Consider the following 14,139-nt stretch of genomic DNA (forward strand, 5'->3'; position numbering starts at 1 on the left):
ATGTGATATATTTTACAGCACCTAATTTTTGCAAAAGTTAATAGCAAGGAAGAAAAAGAGAAATAGAAAAAGATAGAGACAGAGAGAGTCAGACAAACAGAGGAATTAGTAGGGAGATTAAAGAAACTTGCCAGACATGACAACCGAATGTGACATGTAGTCCTTGTTTGCATCTTGACTCAAATGGAGCAAAGGAAAATTATCACTGTTTTTTTAAAAAGATCATTGTGTGGCTGAGTAATACTCCATTGTGTATATGTACCACAGCTTTCTTATCCATTCATCTGCTGATGGGCATCTAGGTTGCTTCCATGTCTTGGCTATTATAAACAGTGCTTCGATGAACATTGGGGTACACGTGTCTCTTTCCCTTCTGGTTTCCTCAGTGTATATGCCCAGCAGTGGGGTTGCTGGATCATTAAAAAGAATACATTTGAATCAGTTCTAATATCATGTATGAAACGAGTCGCCAGTCCAGGTTCGATGCACGGTACTGGATGCTTGGGGCTGGTGCACTGGGACGACCCAGAGGGAGGGTAGGGGAGGGAGGAGGGAGGAGGGTTCAGGATGGGAAACGCGGGTATACCTGTGGCAGATTCATTTCGATATTTGGCAAAACTAATACAATATTGTAAAGTTTAAAAATAAAATAAAAGTTAAAAAAAAAAAAAAAATAAAAATCACAAGAGAAAAAAAAAAAAAAAACAATCTTGGGGGCTTTGCTGGTGGCTGAGCAGTAAAAAATCTACCTGCCAATGCAGGAGACACAGGTTTGATCCCTGGGTTGGGAGGATCCCCTGGAGGAGGAAATGACAACCCACCGCAGTATTCTTACCTACAGAATCCCAGGGACAGAGGAGCCTGGCGGGTCCCAGTCCAAGGGGTTGCAAAGAGTCAGACACGACTGAGCAACTAAAAACAAGATGAAGGTAATGGATACAGATATGACATTGGTATATAAAACAGAGCTAAACTGAGGGAAGAAAGGAGAAGAAGTTCAGCTGCACTTTTGCAAAGAGCCCGTGCCAAGACCGTGGGGCCCAGATGGGCTCCGCTAGAGAACAGACAAGCAAGCTGAGCACAGAAAACAGTCAAGTCAGAACCGAACCACAGGCCATGGTGCTGAGGATTCAAGACCATTGAAAGTACTGGGGACGTCCTGGGACCACCACTTTCTAACACGAAAATTCAGATCTACGTACAAATGTAAAACGTTTGACTTTCGAGGAAGGGGAAAGAACAGCCTACCTTCAGCGAAATCTGGTATGAACTCTCTAGGTTAATTCCCAGCACCTGTGGTTGTTTCTTCTCCTTGGGTGGACTGGAAATGAAAAGATGTGTGTATTTAAAAGCTAAATGAACCATCAAATAAATGTAATCAGCGCCCCCCCCCAAAAAAAAAAAAAAGATCATTGTGGAATTTAATTATGGAAAGTGCTTTGGCTATCTTGTCACATGACAAACCACCCCAGAACTTCGTGGCTTAAAAAAACCCAGTAATTTATTTCCTTACAATTTTGTAACTCGGTCAGCTCTCTTGAGGACACTCTCTGCTCCATCTGGCATAGTTAATGTGGATCGCCAGGGACTTGGGCCTTACTCCCCAGATGGCCTTTGTCACAGGGCTAGCGTATTGGTGCTGCCTGCTAGCTTGAAGAGCAGTTGGGGCTTTCACAGGAGTCTTCAGTGTTGCTTCATGCAGGTCTCTGCATGCATAAAACAGCTGCGTTCAAAGAAGAAGGCAGGGGGAGTTGGCAGCCTCTTAAAGACAAGGCTTAGATCTAGCACAATGATGCTGCTGCCATGTTCTATGTATCAAGTTCCAGCCTCAGCTCATAGTCAAGAGATTGGAGAAGAGACTCTCTCTTTCCAAGGCAGGTGTGACACAAGGAGTATCTGACATTATCGTGGAATAATTTTTAGGTGTAGCAATAGCCCTTAGATTATCTAAGAAAATGTCAAAAAACATTTTAGAGACACAAAGTGAAGGTATGTAGGAGTGAAATGACATTGTGTCTGGGGTTTAAAACACTTTGGCAGGAAAGAAAAATGAGAAGGATAAAACAGGGCATCTTGATGGTTTTTTGCACATAGATGATGGAAATATGAAGGGATTATTGAACTCTACTTTTGAGGATGTGTGAAAATTTCATAATGAAATTTTAAAAATATTGGCACTTGAATTAATGTTATAGCTTCTAAAAGAGACCTTAAAGAAGAGGCTCAAAGTCCTAGTTTCATCTGGTTTTGATTAAATTTTAATATTATATCTTCTCAAAATATACCTTAAATAATACTCCCCAAAAGTACTAACTTAAGAAAGCATGCAGAAATAGTGTAACTTACAGGGATGCCAAGACTCTAGGGAGGATCATAAAAAAGCAGCCAAACACAGAGGGCTACTTGACACTCATGCCTATGCTGTCTGATGCCTTCATCTAAAAGTGTGAGAGCTTCATGCTTTGAGCTTGTGCATCCAGATTCAGACCTTGATGGGAAGGGCAAGGGAACTGTGGCCTGTGGCCATGACTCTGACCTCACTGATTCTCTGCATCAGTTCAATTCAGTTCAGTTCAGTTGCTCAGTCATGTCCGACTCTTTGCGACCCCATGAACCGCAGCATGCCAGGCCTCCCTATCCATCACCAACTCCCGGAGTCCACCCAAACCCATGTTCATTGAGTCAGTGATGCCATCCAACCATCTCATCCTCTGTCATCCCCTTCTCCTTCTGCCCTCAATCTTTCCCAGCATCAGGGTCTTTTCTAATGAGTCAACTCTTCACATGAAGTGGCCAAAATATTGGAGTTTCAGCTTCAACATCAGTCCTTCCAATGAACACCCAGGACTGATCTCCTTTAGAATAGACTGGTTGGATCTCCTTGCAGTCCAAGGGACTCTCAAGAGTCTTCTCCAACACTACAGTTCAAAAGCATCAATTCTTCAGCGCTCAGCTTTCTTTATAGTCCAACTCTCACATCTATATATGCCTACCGGAAAAACCATAGCCTTGACTAGATGGACCTTTGTTAACAAAGTAATGTCTCTGCTTTTTAATATGCTGTTTAGGTTGGTTGTAGCTTTCCTTCCAAGGAATAAATGTCTTTTAACTTCATGGCTGCAATCATCATCTGCAGTGATTTTGGATCCCCCAAAAATAAAGTCAGCCACTGTTTCCACTGTTTCCCCATCTATTTGCCATGAAGTAATGGGACCAGATGCCATGATCTGAATGTCAAGCTTTAAGCCAACTTTTTCACTCTCCTCTTTCACTTTCATCAAGAGGCTTTTTAGTTCCTCTTCACTTTCTGCCATAAGGGTGGTGTCATCTGCATATCTGAGGTTATTGATATTTCTCCCGGCAATCTTGATTCCAGCTTGTGATTCTTCCAGCCCAGCATTTCTCATGATGTACTCTGCATATAAGTTAGATAAGCAGGGTGACAATATACAGCCTTGACATACTCCTTTTCCTATTTGGAACCAGTCTGTGGTTCCATGTCCAGTTCTAACTGTTGCTTCCTGACCTGCACACAGGTTTCTCAAGAGTCAGGTCAGGTGGTCTGGTATTTCCATCTCTTGAAGAATTTTGCCCAGTTTATTGTGATCCACACAGTCAAAGGCAATGCTCTGCATTAGTGCCAACAATTGTGAATCAACAGACCAACACTTATATGAGAAGAACAGCTCTTAGTCATGAGTAAGCAGTCTATCCTGCAGTCTATTACATGGAACTCAAAGTATTCTTAGATAATAACACTCCAAAGTAGAAGTTTACCATGCAACTCTCCAGGTATTTCTAATTAAAGGACAAGGGACAACTGTAGATGCCATTTCTAGTGGGGAACCAGAAATACATATAATTTAAAGGAAAAATAAGTCCAAGGCCAGCTGAAATAAAAGCACATTTGCAAGATCTAAATTTAACTTTGCAAGATTTCTACTTTTGGGTAAACAGTCAAAAGAATTGACATCAGGGATGCATACAGATTCGTGTATGCTCATATTCAAAGCAGCATTGTTTGCAATAGATACAAAGTAAAAGTAACCAAAGTGTCCATCAACATAAATGAATAAACAAATTGTGATACATACATCTTGGGGGGAAGGAGGGATAAATTGGGAGATGGGATTGACATTTACACACATACATAAAATAGATAACTAACAAAGACGTACCATATACCACAGGGAACTCTACTTAATACTCCGTAGTGGCCTATATGGGAAAAGAATCTAAAAAAGTGGATATATGCATATGTATAACTGATTCCTCTTCTGCATACCTGAAACTAAGACGGCAATGTTAGTTGCTCAGTTGTGCCCAACTCTTTGCAACCCATGAACTGTAGCGTACCAGGCTCCTCTTTCCATGGGATTTTCCAGGCAAGAATACTTGAGTGGTTTGCCATTTCCTTCTCCAAGGGATCTTCCCACCCCAGGGATTGAACCCGGGTCTCCTGCACTGCAGGCAGATTCTTTACCAACTGAGCTACCAAGGAAGCCCTTGTAAATCAACTATACTCCGATAAAAACGAATGAATGAATAAATAAATGAATTAATCATCTCCATTTCTGTTGGAAAAATGTGGTACATTCATCCAATGAACACTCAGTTTAGTTCAGTTCAGTCACTCAGTCGTGTCCGACTCTTTGCAATCCCATGAATCACAGCACGCCAGGCGTCCCTGTCCATCATCAACTCCCGGAGTTCACTCAAACTCATGTCCATCGAGTCGGTGATGCCATCCAGCCATCTCATCCTCTATCATTCCCTTCTCCTCCTGCTCCCAATCCTTCTCAGCATCAGGGCCTTTTGCAATGAGTCAACTCTTTGCATGAGGTGGCCAAAGTATTGGGGTTTCAGCTTCAGCATCAGTCCTTTCAATGAACACCCAGGACTGATATCCTTTAGGATGGACCGGTTGGATCTCCTTGCAGTCCAAGGGACTCTCAATTACACTAAAATAAAATTCTGATACATGCATTATGCTAGGTGAAAGAAGCTAATTACAAAAGGTAAGTAGTGCATGATTTCACTTAAATGAGGTACCTGCTGCTGCTGCTAAGTCGCTTCAGTCGTGTCCGATTCTGTGCAACGCCATAGACGGCAGCCCACCAGGCTCCCCTGTCCCTGAGATTCTCAAGGCAAGAACACTGGAGTGGGTTGCCATTTCCTTCTCCAATGCATGAAAGTGAAAAGTGAAAGTGAAGTCGTTCAGTCGTGTCCGACTTTTAGTGACCCCATGGACTGCAGCCCATCAGGCTCCTCCATCCATGGGATTTTCCAGGCAAGAGTACTGGAGTGGGGTGCCATTGCCCTCTCCGAAATGAGGTACCTAGAATAGTGAAATTCACAGAAACAAAAAGTAGAATGGTGGTTACCAGGGGCTGGGGGGAGGGAGGAATGGAGGAGAGTTAGTGTTTAATGGGTACAGAATTTCAGTTTTATAAGACGGAAATGTTCTGGAGATGGATGGCTGTGATGTTTGCCCAATAACACGAGTATACCCAATGCCACAAAACTGTACACTTAAAAATGGTTAAAATGGGAAACTTTAAATGATGCATAATTTACCATCATAAAAAGAGTAAGGGATCCAACATTATTTTAATCAGTGGAAGAGGAAGAAGACATGGGTGATGGGGTGCACCTGGTACTGAGCTTTGAACCAGTTCTTTCAAGGGAAGGGGCTGCTTTCATGTTGGAGAATGCCATTTTTTCCAGGGTGTGCTTCATATTTTTAACTCAAATAGGCCTATGGTTGTTCCCACTGCATTTTTCTCCCAGATTTTAGGAATATTATTGTCACCATTGAAATCTGTTTACAAAGATCATGGTTAGTCTCATTCTCTCTTTTTATTAGTCAGGGCTCCTCATTAATTTAGAAAATTGTTTGTTCAACAAAGACCTGTTTCATTTGATAATGGTCTGTGAATCCCTGGGATTACGGCAAGGATTTTACTCTGGAGTAATCTCCCAGGAGCACTGTCCAAACAGCTGTGAAGCCAAGGGAGGGCACTGAGACAAGGAGCGGAAACTGACCAAAATGAATCTTTTCTGCTTTTCGCTGGTAAGATTTTTAATACATGTACCATTTATATCCTCATTTTTATTTTATTGTCTGGAACTAGGGTCTACCCTAAACCCCCTAAGTGGTGATATTTTAGGATACATTGTAGGATTTCATAAGAAAGTCTATGTCAGAAAAATAAGGAAACATTTTCATTAAAGAACTTTAGCCAACTGTGTGCCGAGGCAAGTAATTTACAAAAGCAGCATATATTTATCTATAACAATGATTAATTACTTAACAGTTTGATATTGAATTTCTAAGTGTGAGATGTAGATAGTCTTTTTGAGGAACTATTTTCTTCTTTTCATTATTGAGCACAAGAGTTTTTATTTTGCAAAATATGCTGCATTGGGCTTACTGGTTTTGCTTTGGGACATTCTGAGTAATCAAAATTCCTCCTTTATTGTTTGAGTAATGGATTCAGTTCAATGTTGGTTTGGTTAAACCCACCATGGAGGCAGCTTTCTGAGTTATACAGCCCTGTAAATGCAAGATACAATAGATTAATCCAGTCCTGCAGATGCGCTCATTCAAGGGAGTAGGCAGCTCTCAAATTCTTTTTTACATTATGGCTTTTTTTTCCTTTTAGCCTGAAGTGGATCAGTGGAAGTTAGCAGGTAGTCATAGATCTGGAAATATTTTATAACTCCAACCTGCAGTTGTGACCATCTGCCAATGCTAAAAATGGATTTCAAAAATAATTTTATTCATTTCTATCTGTGTTTACAGCACGGTATTATGCCTATTCATTGGTTTTTCAAGATGTCAATGGGAGATCCCTGTCATTTGAGGAAATAAAATGGTTTACTTTGATGTTTGTTTTCTTTCCAAATTGCAAATAAGATTAACATAAGTGCTAGAGATGGTGCTGACATAGTTGTAATACCTAAACAGGAGGCATTTTAAGCCAAGATATGGGATTTAATCTTAGAGCATCTTGAAAAATAAAATGCAATTGTGAGTTGTGGCAGGCTGAATCATCGAGTTCAGCTTGCCTATATACTCCTAATTTACAAAATAACCGCCAGTGCTCAACTTTGCTTTGTGCCATATAAATCTGACTGGAGAAATCCCATTTCAGGTGATTTAAGTGGTATTATGCATTTGCTTCTAGTTGCTCTAAAAGAGCTATATGTGGTTTACAGGAATATACTTCCCATGGAAATAGGCAGTGTAGCGGCAGAGCCGACCCTGTTCTGAAATCAGGCTGAGTGGTGCTATAAGCAGTATGCTAATGTTTCTATAACATAGCAGAGCTCAGCATAGCATGGCATATGCTTTGTAATCCTGCTAGTAAAGACATAACCATATAATGAGTGTGATTGTCTTTCTCTGTAATATAGGGAAAGTGGCATGCCCTCAAAAAGGATTGCTTCAAAGACATGCCTCATGTACTCAGTTTAACTGCCAACTCTTTTCCATCTCTTTAAACCAGCCTTGTTCAGAAACGTATTAGCTTAGGTTTAACCATCATTAACACTGACTTATTGTGGGTAAGCATTCCGAAGTTTATATAAGGTTAAAAGTAATTTCTATAATAAGAAAATGTCCACAAGGTACTTGGTTAAAAAAAAAAAATTACAACTATTTTAGATATTTTTATTCCTTCTTGGGGAATAAATAAATAAAGTTATTTAGCATATGGGCTCCCAATCAGGGTGTTGTGACACCCTACCATGCTGTTATGAGCTGTGAAAAAGGGGTGGGGTCACAGTTTTTGCCAGGAATTGGTGCGTAATTCAAAACACATTTTATCTGTGCCTATAGGAATGTGAACACATGGGGCACAGCATTTTAAAGAAGAGATTAAAAACTACTGACTTAGTGGAGAGATTGTAGAATTTAAAAATGGAAGTGTAAATAAACATATTGACCTTTAAATCTTTAAGAAATAGGTGATGCTAAATAATAAGCATCGCATAAAGATTAGCATTAGGAAAGTCAATGAATGAGTTAAACATTCTCTTAAGTGTAGGGGGAAATTGTAAATCTTTTAGTAAATGGGGTTTTTAAGAGAAATATAAAGCCAAACTTAATGAACTACCCATTTTTAACCAAGGATACTATAAATAATCCATTAAAGGTGATTGCTATTATTTTGGATCTATAAACTCCAAATGGGGTCTATTTTTCAAAAGGGAGGCAGGATTATCCTTTTATGTGGGCCACTCTGAATCCAGAAATTTTTTTAGAGTTTTACATGGTGATAAGGCTTTTAGAAAACCTGCTCATTAGAAGCAGGATGATTTTTTTGTTGAGCTCATCATAGAGATATTGAGCTTAGCTTGACTTTGTAACCCAGTAAGGTTACAAATCAATTTCCCGTGCACCATTTCTTCAGTGATTTGCAATGCTGCCCCTATCTTTATTTGGTTTATATATTTTATCCCATTGGTATATCTCCATCCTTTTCTTTTTGACTGTTCTACATACCTATTAAGGTAATTCTAATGCCCAGCAGATATCTTACTCCTAAGAATGTCCTCTTCTTGTTCATCTTCATAATGTGGACTTTTTAAATCTCTTTGCTTCTATAAATATACTGAATCATCTTATCAAGTTATGTGAAAGATTTTTATGGGATTTTGATTAAAATAAATTTAAATTTTACACCTTTAGAGGAAATTGACTTCATTCTGAGGTTGAGTTCTCTCATCCACAAACGTGTATAACTCTCCTCTTATTCTAATCTTTCATGGCCTTTAAAGATGTTTTATAATTTTCTCTAAAAAATTCTTGTACACTTTTGCTAAGTTAATTGCTAGTAGTCTAAAGAATTTTGGTTGCTATTGTGATTTTTTTCCTAATTTGTTTTTGCTGATTTGTAGATGTGTCATTGATTTTCAAATATTGATATTGCAAGGAAGTGGTGGTGGTTTAGTTGCTAAGTCATGTCTGACTCTTGCAATCCAATGGACTATAGTCTGCCAAGCTCCTCTGTCCATGGATTCTCCAGGCAAAAATACTGGAATGGGTTGCCATTTCCTTCTCCAGAGGATCTTTCCGACCCAGGAATTGAACCTTGGTCTTCCTGCTTCTAACAATCTATGTTTTTTTCTAGTACTTTTTATGTAGATAATCTGTAAATTTTCCTCTTCTGTAGCAATTATATCATTCTCAGCTTCTCTCTCTCTCTCTCCTATAACATTGACAAATAAAAATAGTATATGGCAGGCATCCTAGTCTTGCTTCTAACGTTCATGTAATTACTTCTAATTGAGTCTTCCTGAGGTTTTTGATAAATAACCCTAATGAGATTGAGGAAGTCCTGTCTTTTCCCAATTTGCTGAGATTTTATCAAGGATGAATAATACATTGTTTAAAGCCTTAAAATATTTATTGAAGTGATAAAAAATTTTTAAGCATGTTACACTATGTTTAACTGTTGAAATATCCTTGTATTCCTGTAATTGACCATGGTGAATTTTTAAATACATTATTAAATTTAATTTTGCTAACATTGCATTTAGGAGTTCTTAAAACTATAAGTAAAACTGGACCCTTGTTTTCTTGATTGGCAAGAAAAATCTCTCACTTTATTTTGCTAGAATTCCTGATAATCTGATGTTGTAATGCCTCAATATGTCCTCCACATATTTACCCGCATGATTCATGGGTTTTCTGTTTACTCTTTTATGTACTTTGGGTGAACTCGTCAGCATTTTTTAATTCTTTTGAGAGGTCTAGAGTTCATCCCAATTTTTGATTACTTAATACAAATGTCTGTGGTTATATTATTGTCAAGACTTCTTGTTTTATTTTTTGTTTCTGCCTGTTTTGGTTTCATCATGGGTTAATTATTTTAATTGTAATATTCCTTTTTTATTTAGCTCATGTGAAGATGATAAATGTTCTCTTTAAATTATTTTTCACCTGTTTTATGATTTTACATTCATGCAATGGAATGGAAATGGAAATGGCTTTATTCTCAGACTGTCAGTTCAGTTGACTTTTTCTCAGCTTTTGATCCCTACATGTGTTCTGGCCGGTGCTGGAGCATAACTCATCTCTCTCTCTGAGTGTCTCCGAGTGTCTCGGTCTGTCTTTCCTTCTCCTCTGCCTCTCACCTCCATCCTCCTCTCTCTCTTTTCTCTCCTTCCTGGCCTCTTTACCTTTCTCCATCTAGCTGTGAGGCAAAAATCTCCAGTCTTTCTGAGGCCCCAGTTTAGAAACAAGGTTTGCATTGCTGGTCCAGGTATCTCATCCCAGGGTGATTCTTGGTTTATTACTGATCCAGTCACTGAATCAGTTGGCAGCTTGTCTCTGATCCCAGTTTGCTGGCTGCATTGAATTTTACTTTTCTGGCCTATGGCTTCCTAGAAGCAACAGCCTCGCAGCTTTGGGAAGGAGATTTTTTCCGCCTCCTCCTTTCATTTTTCAGCCTCCTGTGGGTGCTGCTACAGCCCCTGGATTTCATCAGGGTGCTTGCTTCATGTGGAGGACCACCATCACACATTATACCACAAGATCCAAGATCCGGCAGTGCTGCCTGTTTGTGGGCAGACACTTAACAGGTTCAAAGCTTAACCTCCAGTCACCACTTTGTGATTCTGTTAGGCTTTCAACTTTCCTACATGTTTAGGCATTTAGAGCATACATGTCTTAGGACTTAACCTAGGTCTTTTAAATTTTCCCAATAATTCATTTGGAGCTCAAGTTGCTTGAATTATGGAATTGTAGCACAGAGCTTATTGGTTGAAATTTCTAAAGGTAGACAATGTGAATACAATTCAATCTTTATTTTGTTTGAATCTTAACAAGAGGTATTTTTAAAGATGAGAACATTTGTTGTACAATACTATGATTTCTCACTCATTGTTTCAAGCAAGAAAGCTTTTTTTGTAATCCAGCAGACATTTATATTGATGACATCATTATCAGCATCACCAGTTACTATCACTGGAAATTTTCAGTATATTGAGTGTATACCTCTCTCCCTTAAGACTGTCTCCAGCTGATGCCACACAATACAATTTAATCTTAAAAGGAAAAAAATCATAACAAGTTAATTAGTCAGTAAGTTTGCTTCCCAAATACATAGAGTTCACAATAGTGTTACATGTAGAGTCATACATTTTAAAATTCATTATTCCAAAAAGATAAAAACAAGTGAATAATATAACTTATTAATATAAATACTTTAAACATAAATGTTAATGCCTTTATTGTACCTGTGAGATATTTTTGCTATTTCAAAGCATACACTGTATTTAATTTTATTCCGAGTTCTTCTTTTAAGGTGAATGAAACTGCAACTTTACAATTGAGAAAGCTGAAGTACAGATTGTGTTTCTTATACAAGGACATAGTACTAATTGGTATTCCCATCAGAGGGATGCATATAACTAAAAACTCTGACCTGACAGCCAGTGAAGTTTATTGGTGTCCAAAGAGGTCTTTTCTTACCTAGAACTTTATGTTCTCATCATGCTTCTTGAGAAACTGCCTCATTTGGGGCTTCCTTCATGGCTCAGACAGTAAAGAATCTGCCTGCAATGCAGGAGACCTGTGTTTGATCCCTGGGTCAGGAAGATTCCCCTGGAGAAGGAAATGGCTACCCACTCCAATATTCTTGCTTGGAGATTTCCATGAATAGAGAAGCCTAGCAGACATCTGTGGGGTTGCAAAGAGTCGGGCACAACTGAGCAACTAACCCTTTCATTTTCACCAACACTTAGAGTTTTATTTTAATTCCTGGCTCTCTAGTGAGTGCTGAGAATGCCTCTCTTTGCTGTCTTGCTCATTGTTGAACACTGACATACCATAAAGTATAATCCCAGTGCAAAGGATCATTTAGATAGGGTACTGTATAAAGGTGGGTAGATGGTTAGACAACTTTCCAAATGAAAATTATCATTTCCTTATGCCTTAATTAACTCAGAAATCTCTCTACTGCAGGAAGGCTCTATGGACAGCTTATATGAGCCAGTCCCAGAGCAACAAGCTCACCAAGAGAGGAGCTCGGGTAGAGCTGATTCTTTTTTCTCACGCTCTGAGGAGAGTGGAAGATCACACAGCACTCTCTTCACGGTGAGTGAAACTTGAGTGAATCACCTCCTTTCTATTGTGTATGTAGAATCACTTCCTTAAAGAAGCATGTACATATGGCAAAAGACCCTGTTTTCTGAAACTTCTTCATTTACTTTTAATTTCTACTTTTCATGGTTTTGTCTTACGTGATTTTGGCTTATTAGTATGAGCTACCACTTACAAAGTATGTATTAAATGATCATGTAGCTAAAATTATTTAATCAAAAGCAAACTTATGACAAAGAAGTAATTGTATTGCTTTCCAGATGATGAAATTGCAGGAGAGAAATACAACATAACCTGTTAAAGTCTATAAACCATTTAGTGTTAAAGCTGGCAATTAAATACACATTTATATATGTCCACATCAGAAGTTTACTGGTAAACCAGGTCTTCGGGATGAGTGGGGAGAACCTGAGATTTGTAGCATTTGCCAATTCCCATGGTTTGAATGGTCCTACTATGGTTGACTTCAAGCTGCCAATGGTTTAATAACAGGTTTACAATTCCTGAATATTTAATTATTCATTCTTTCTAGCACCAACTTCAGCATACCATTCACTGCTTTAAAATCTGTGCTACTTCTTTACTAAGCTGCTGCTTAAATTTATGGACACACACCACCAACTTACAAAATGTTGAGTATTATTAGGATGCAAAGGCAAATAGTTTTGTGAATTATATTTATAATTACCAGAGGCAGAGAGTTCTCCATGCTCTGCAAAATTAGCCCTGTTCCTGTTTTACAGTGCAGGCAGTTTTCTTAGTCAATTGTGCTGTAATTAAATTAATCCCGTTCTAATAAACTTATTTCATTTCTACTTTGACTTAGGACGATATAAAAAGTCCTATGTCTGCAGCAAATAACGAAATTTTCTATACTTACAGATGTAGAAGTCACCTCTTACCTTTGTAATCACGTATTTCCTCAATAACAGCAACAAAAAATAATATCAACTATTATTTACTCAGTGCTTTCTTTTTGTCAGGGACTATACTGGATGATGTTTTATATGAAATTATTTATGCTGGTCCTCACAGTAACATTATAGAAGTTTAGAAATGTTGAGAAAGGCTAAATAACTTTCCCAGTTAAAGAGAGGATGAGAAAAGATTAGATTAAAATACCTTCCAATGTTATACCAACCTGCACAGCTACCTATTTTATTCGTTGGGGACATTGGAAACTTATTTTCCCAGCTTACCTAATGTTTCTGTTTCCCAGAAACCTAGATCAACTAAAGGCTAATATACTATTATGCGTGTGTGCCTAGTTGCTCAGTCCTGTCTGACGCGTTTGTGGCCCCATGGACTGTAGCCCACCAGGCTCTTCTGTCCATGGGATTTTCCAGGCCAGAATACTGAAGTGGTTTGCCATTTCCTCCAATAAACAAGTTCAATAATAAGTCTCAGTAAGTAAATATAATTTAAAAAATTCAGTGCAGTGGAAACTCCACTCTGTATCCTTTTCAATATCCTTAAAATATTGATGTTGACAGATATGCAAGGCTATGGTTTTTCCAGTAGTGATGTATGGATGTGAGAGTTGGACTGTGAAGAAAGCTAAGTGCCAAAGAATTGATGCTTTTGAACTGTGGTGTTGGAGAAGACTCTTGAGAGTCCCTTGGACTGCAAGGAGATCCAACCAGTCCATCCTAAAGGAGATCAGTCCTGGGTGTTCTTTGGAAGGACTAATGCTAAAGCTGAAACCAGTACTCTGGCCACCTCATGCAAAGAGTTGACTCATTGGAAAAGACTCTGATGCTGGAAGGGATTGGGGCAGGAGGAGAAGGGGACGACAGAGGATGAGATGGCTGGATGGCATCACCGACTCGATGGACGTGAGTTTGAGTGAACTCTGGGAGTTTGTGATGGACAGGGAGGCCTGGCATGCTGCAGTTCATGAGGCTGCAAAGAGTCAGACACGACTGAACTGAACTGAACTGAACTGAAGATATGTTTAAGAGGAAGCAGCAGTATTTTTACATCTCAATGTGAGAGAGAGAGACCGTTTACATGGGGAATGTCAATTG

At 38.8% G+C, this 14,139-nt stretch overlaps 1 protein-coding gene across 1 annotated transcript in view; it reads left to right on the forward strand.

The window, feature by feature from the left end:
- Positions 1-6,049: 6,049 nt before the first annotated feature.
- LOC138991825 (putative uncharacterized protein ENSP00000383407) overlaps positions 6,050-14,139 on the forward strand; it is a 50,040-nt gene continuing 41,950 nt past the window's right edge. Inside the window, exons 1-2 of the mRNA XM_070388381.1 lie at positions 6,050-6,073; positions 11,975-12,106. Coding sequence (XP_070244482.1) covers positions 6,050-6,073; positions 11,975-12,106 — 156 coding nt within the window. The remainder of the gene's footprint in view (positions 6,074-11,974; positions 12,107-14,139) is intronic.

The sequence above is a fragment of the Bos mutus genome, chromosome 1 (genome assembly GCF_027580195.1).
Source record: "Bos mutus isolate GX-2022 chromosome 1, NWIPB_WYAK_1.1, whole genome shotgun sequence".
Lineage (NCBI taxonomy): Eukaryota > Metazoa > Chordata > Mammalia > Artiodactyla > Bovidae > Bos > Bos mutus.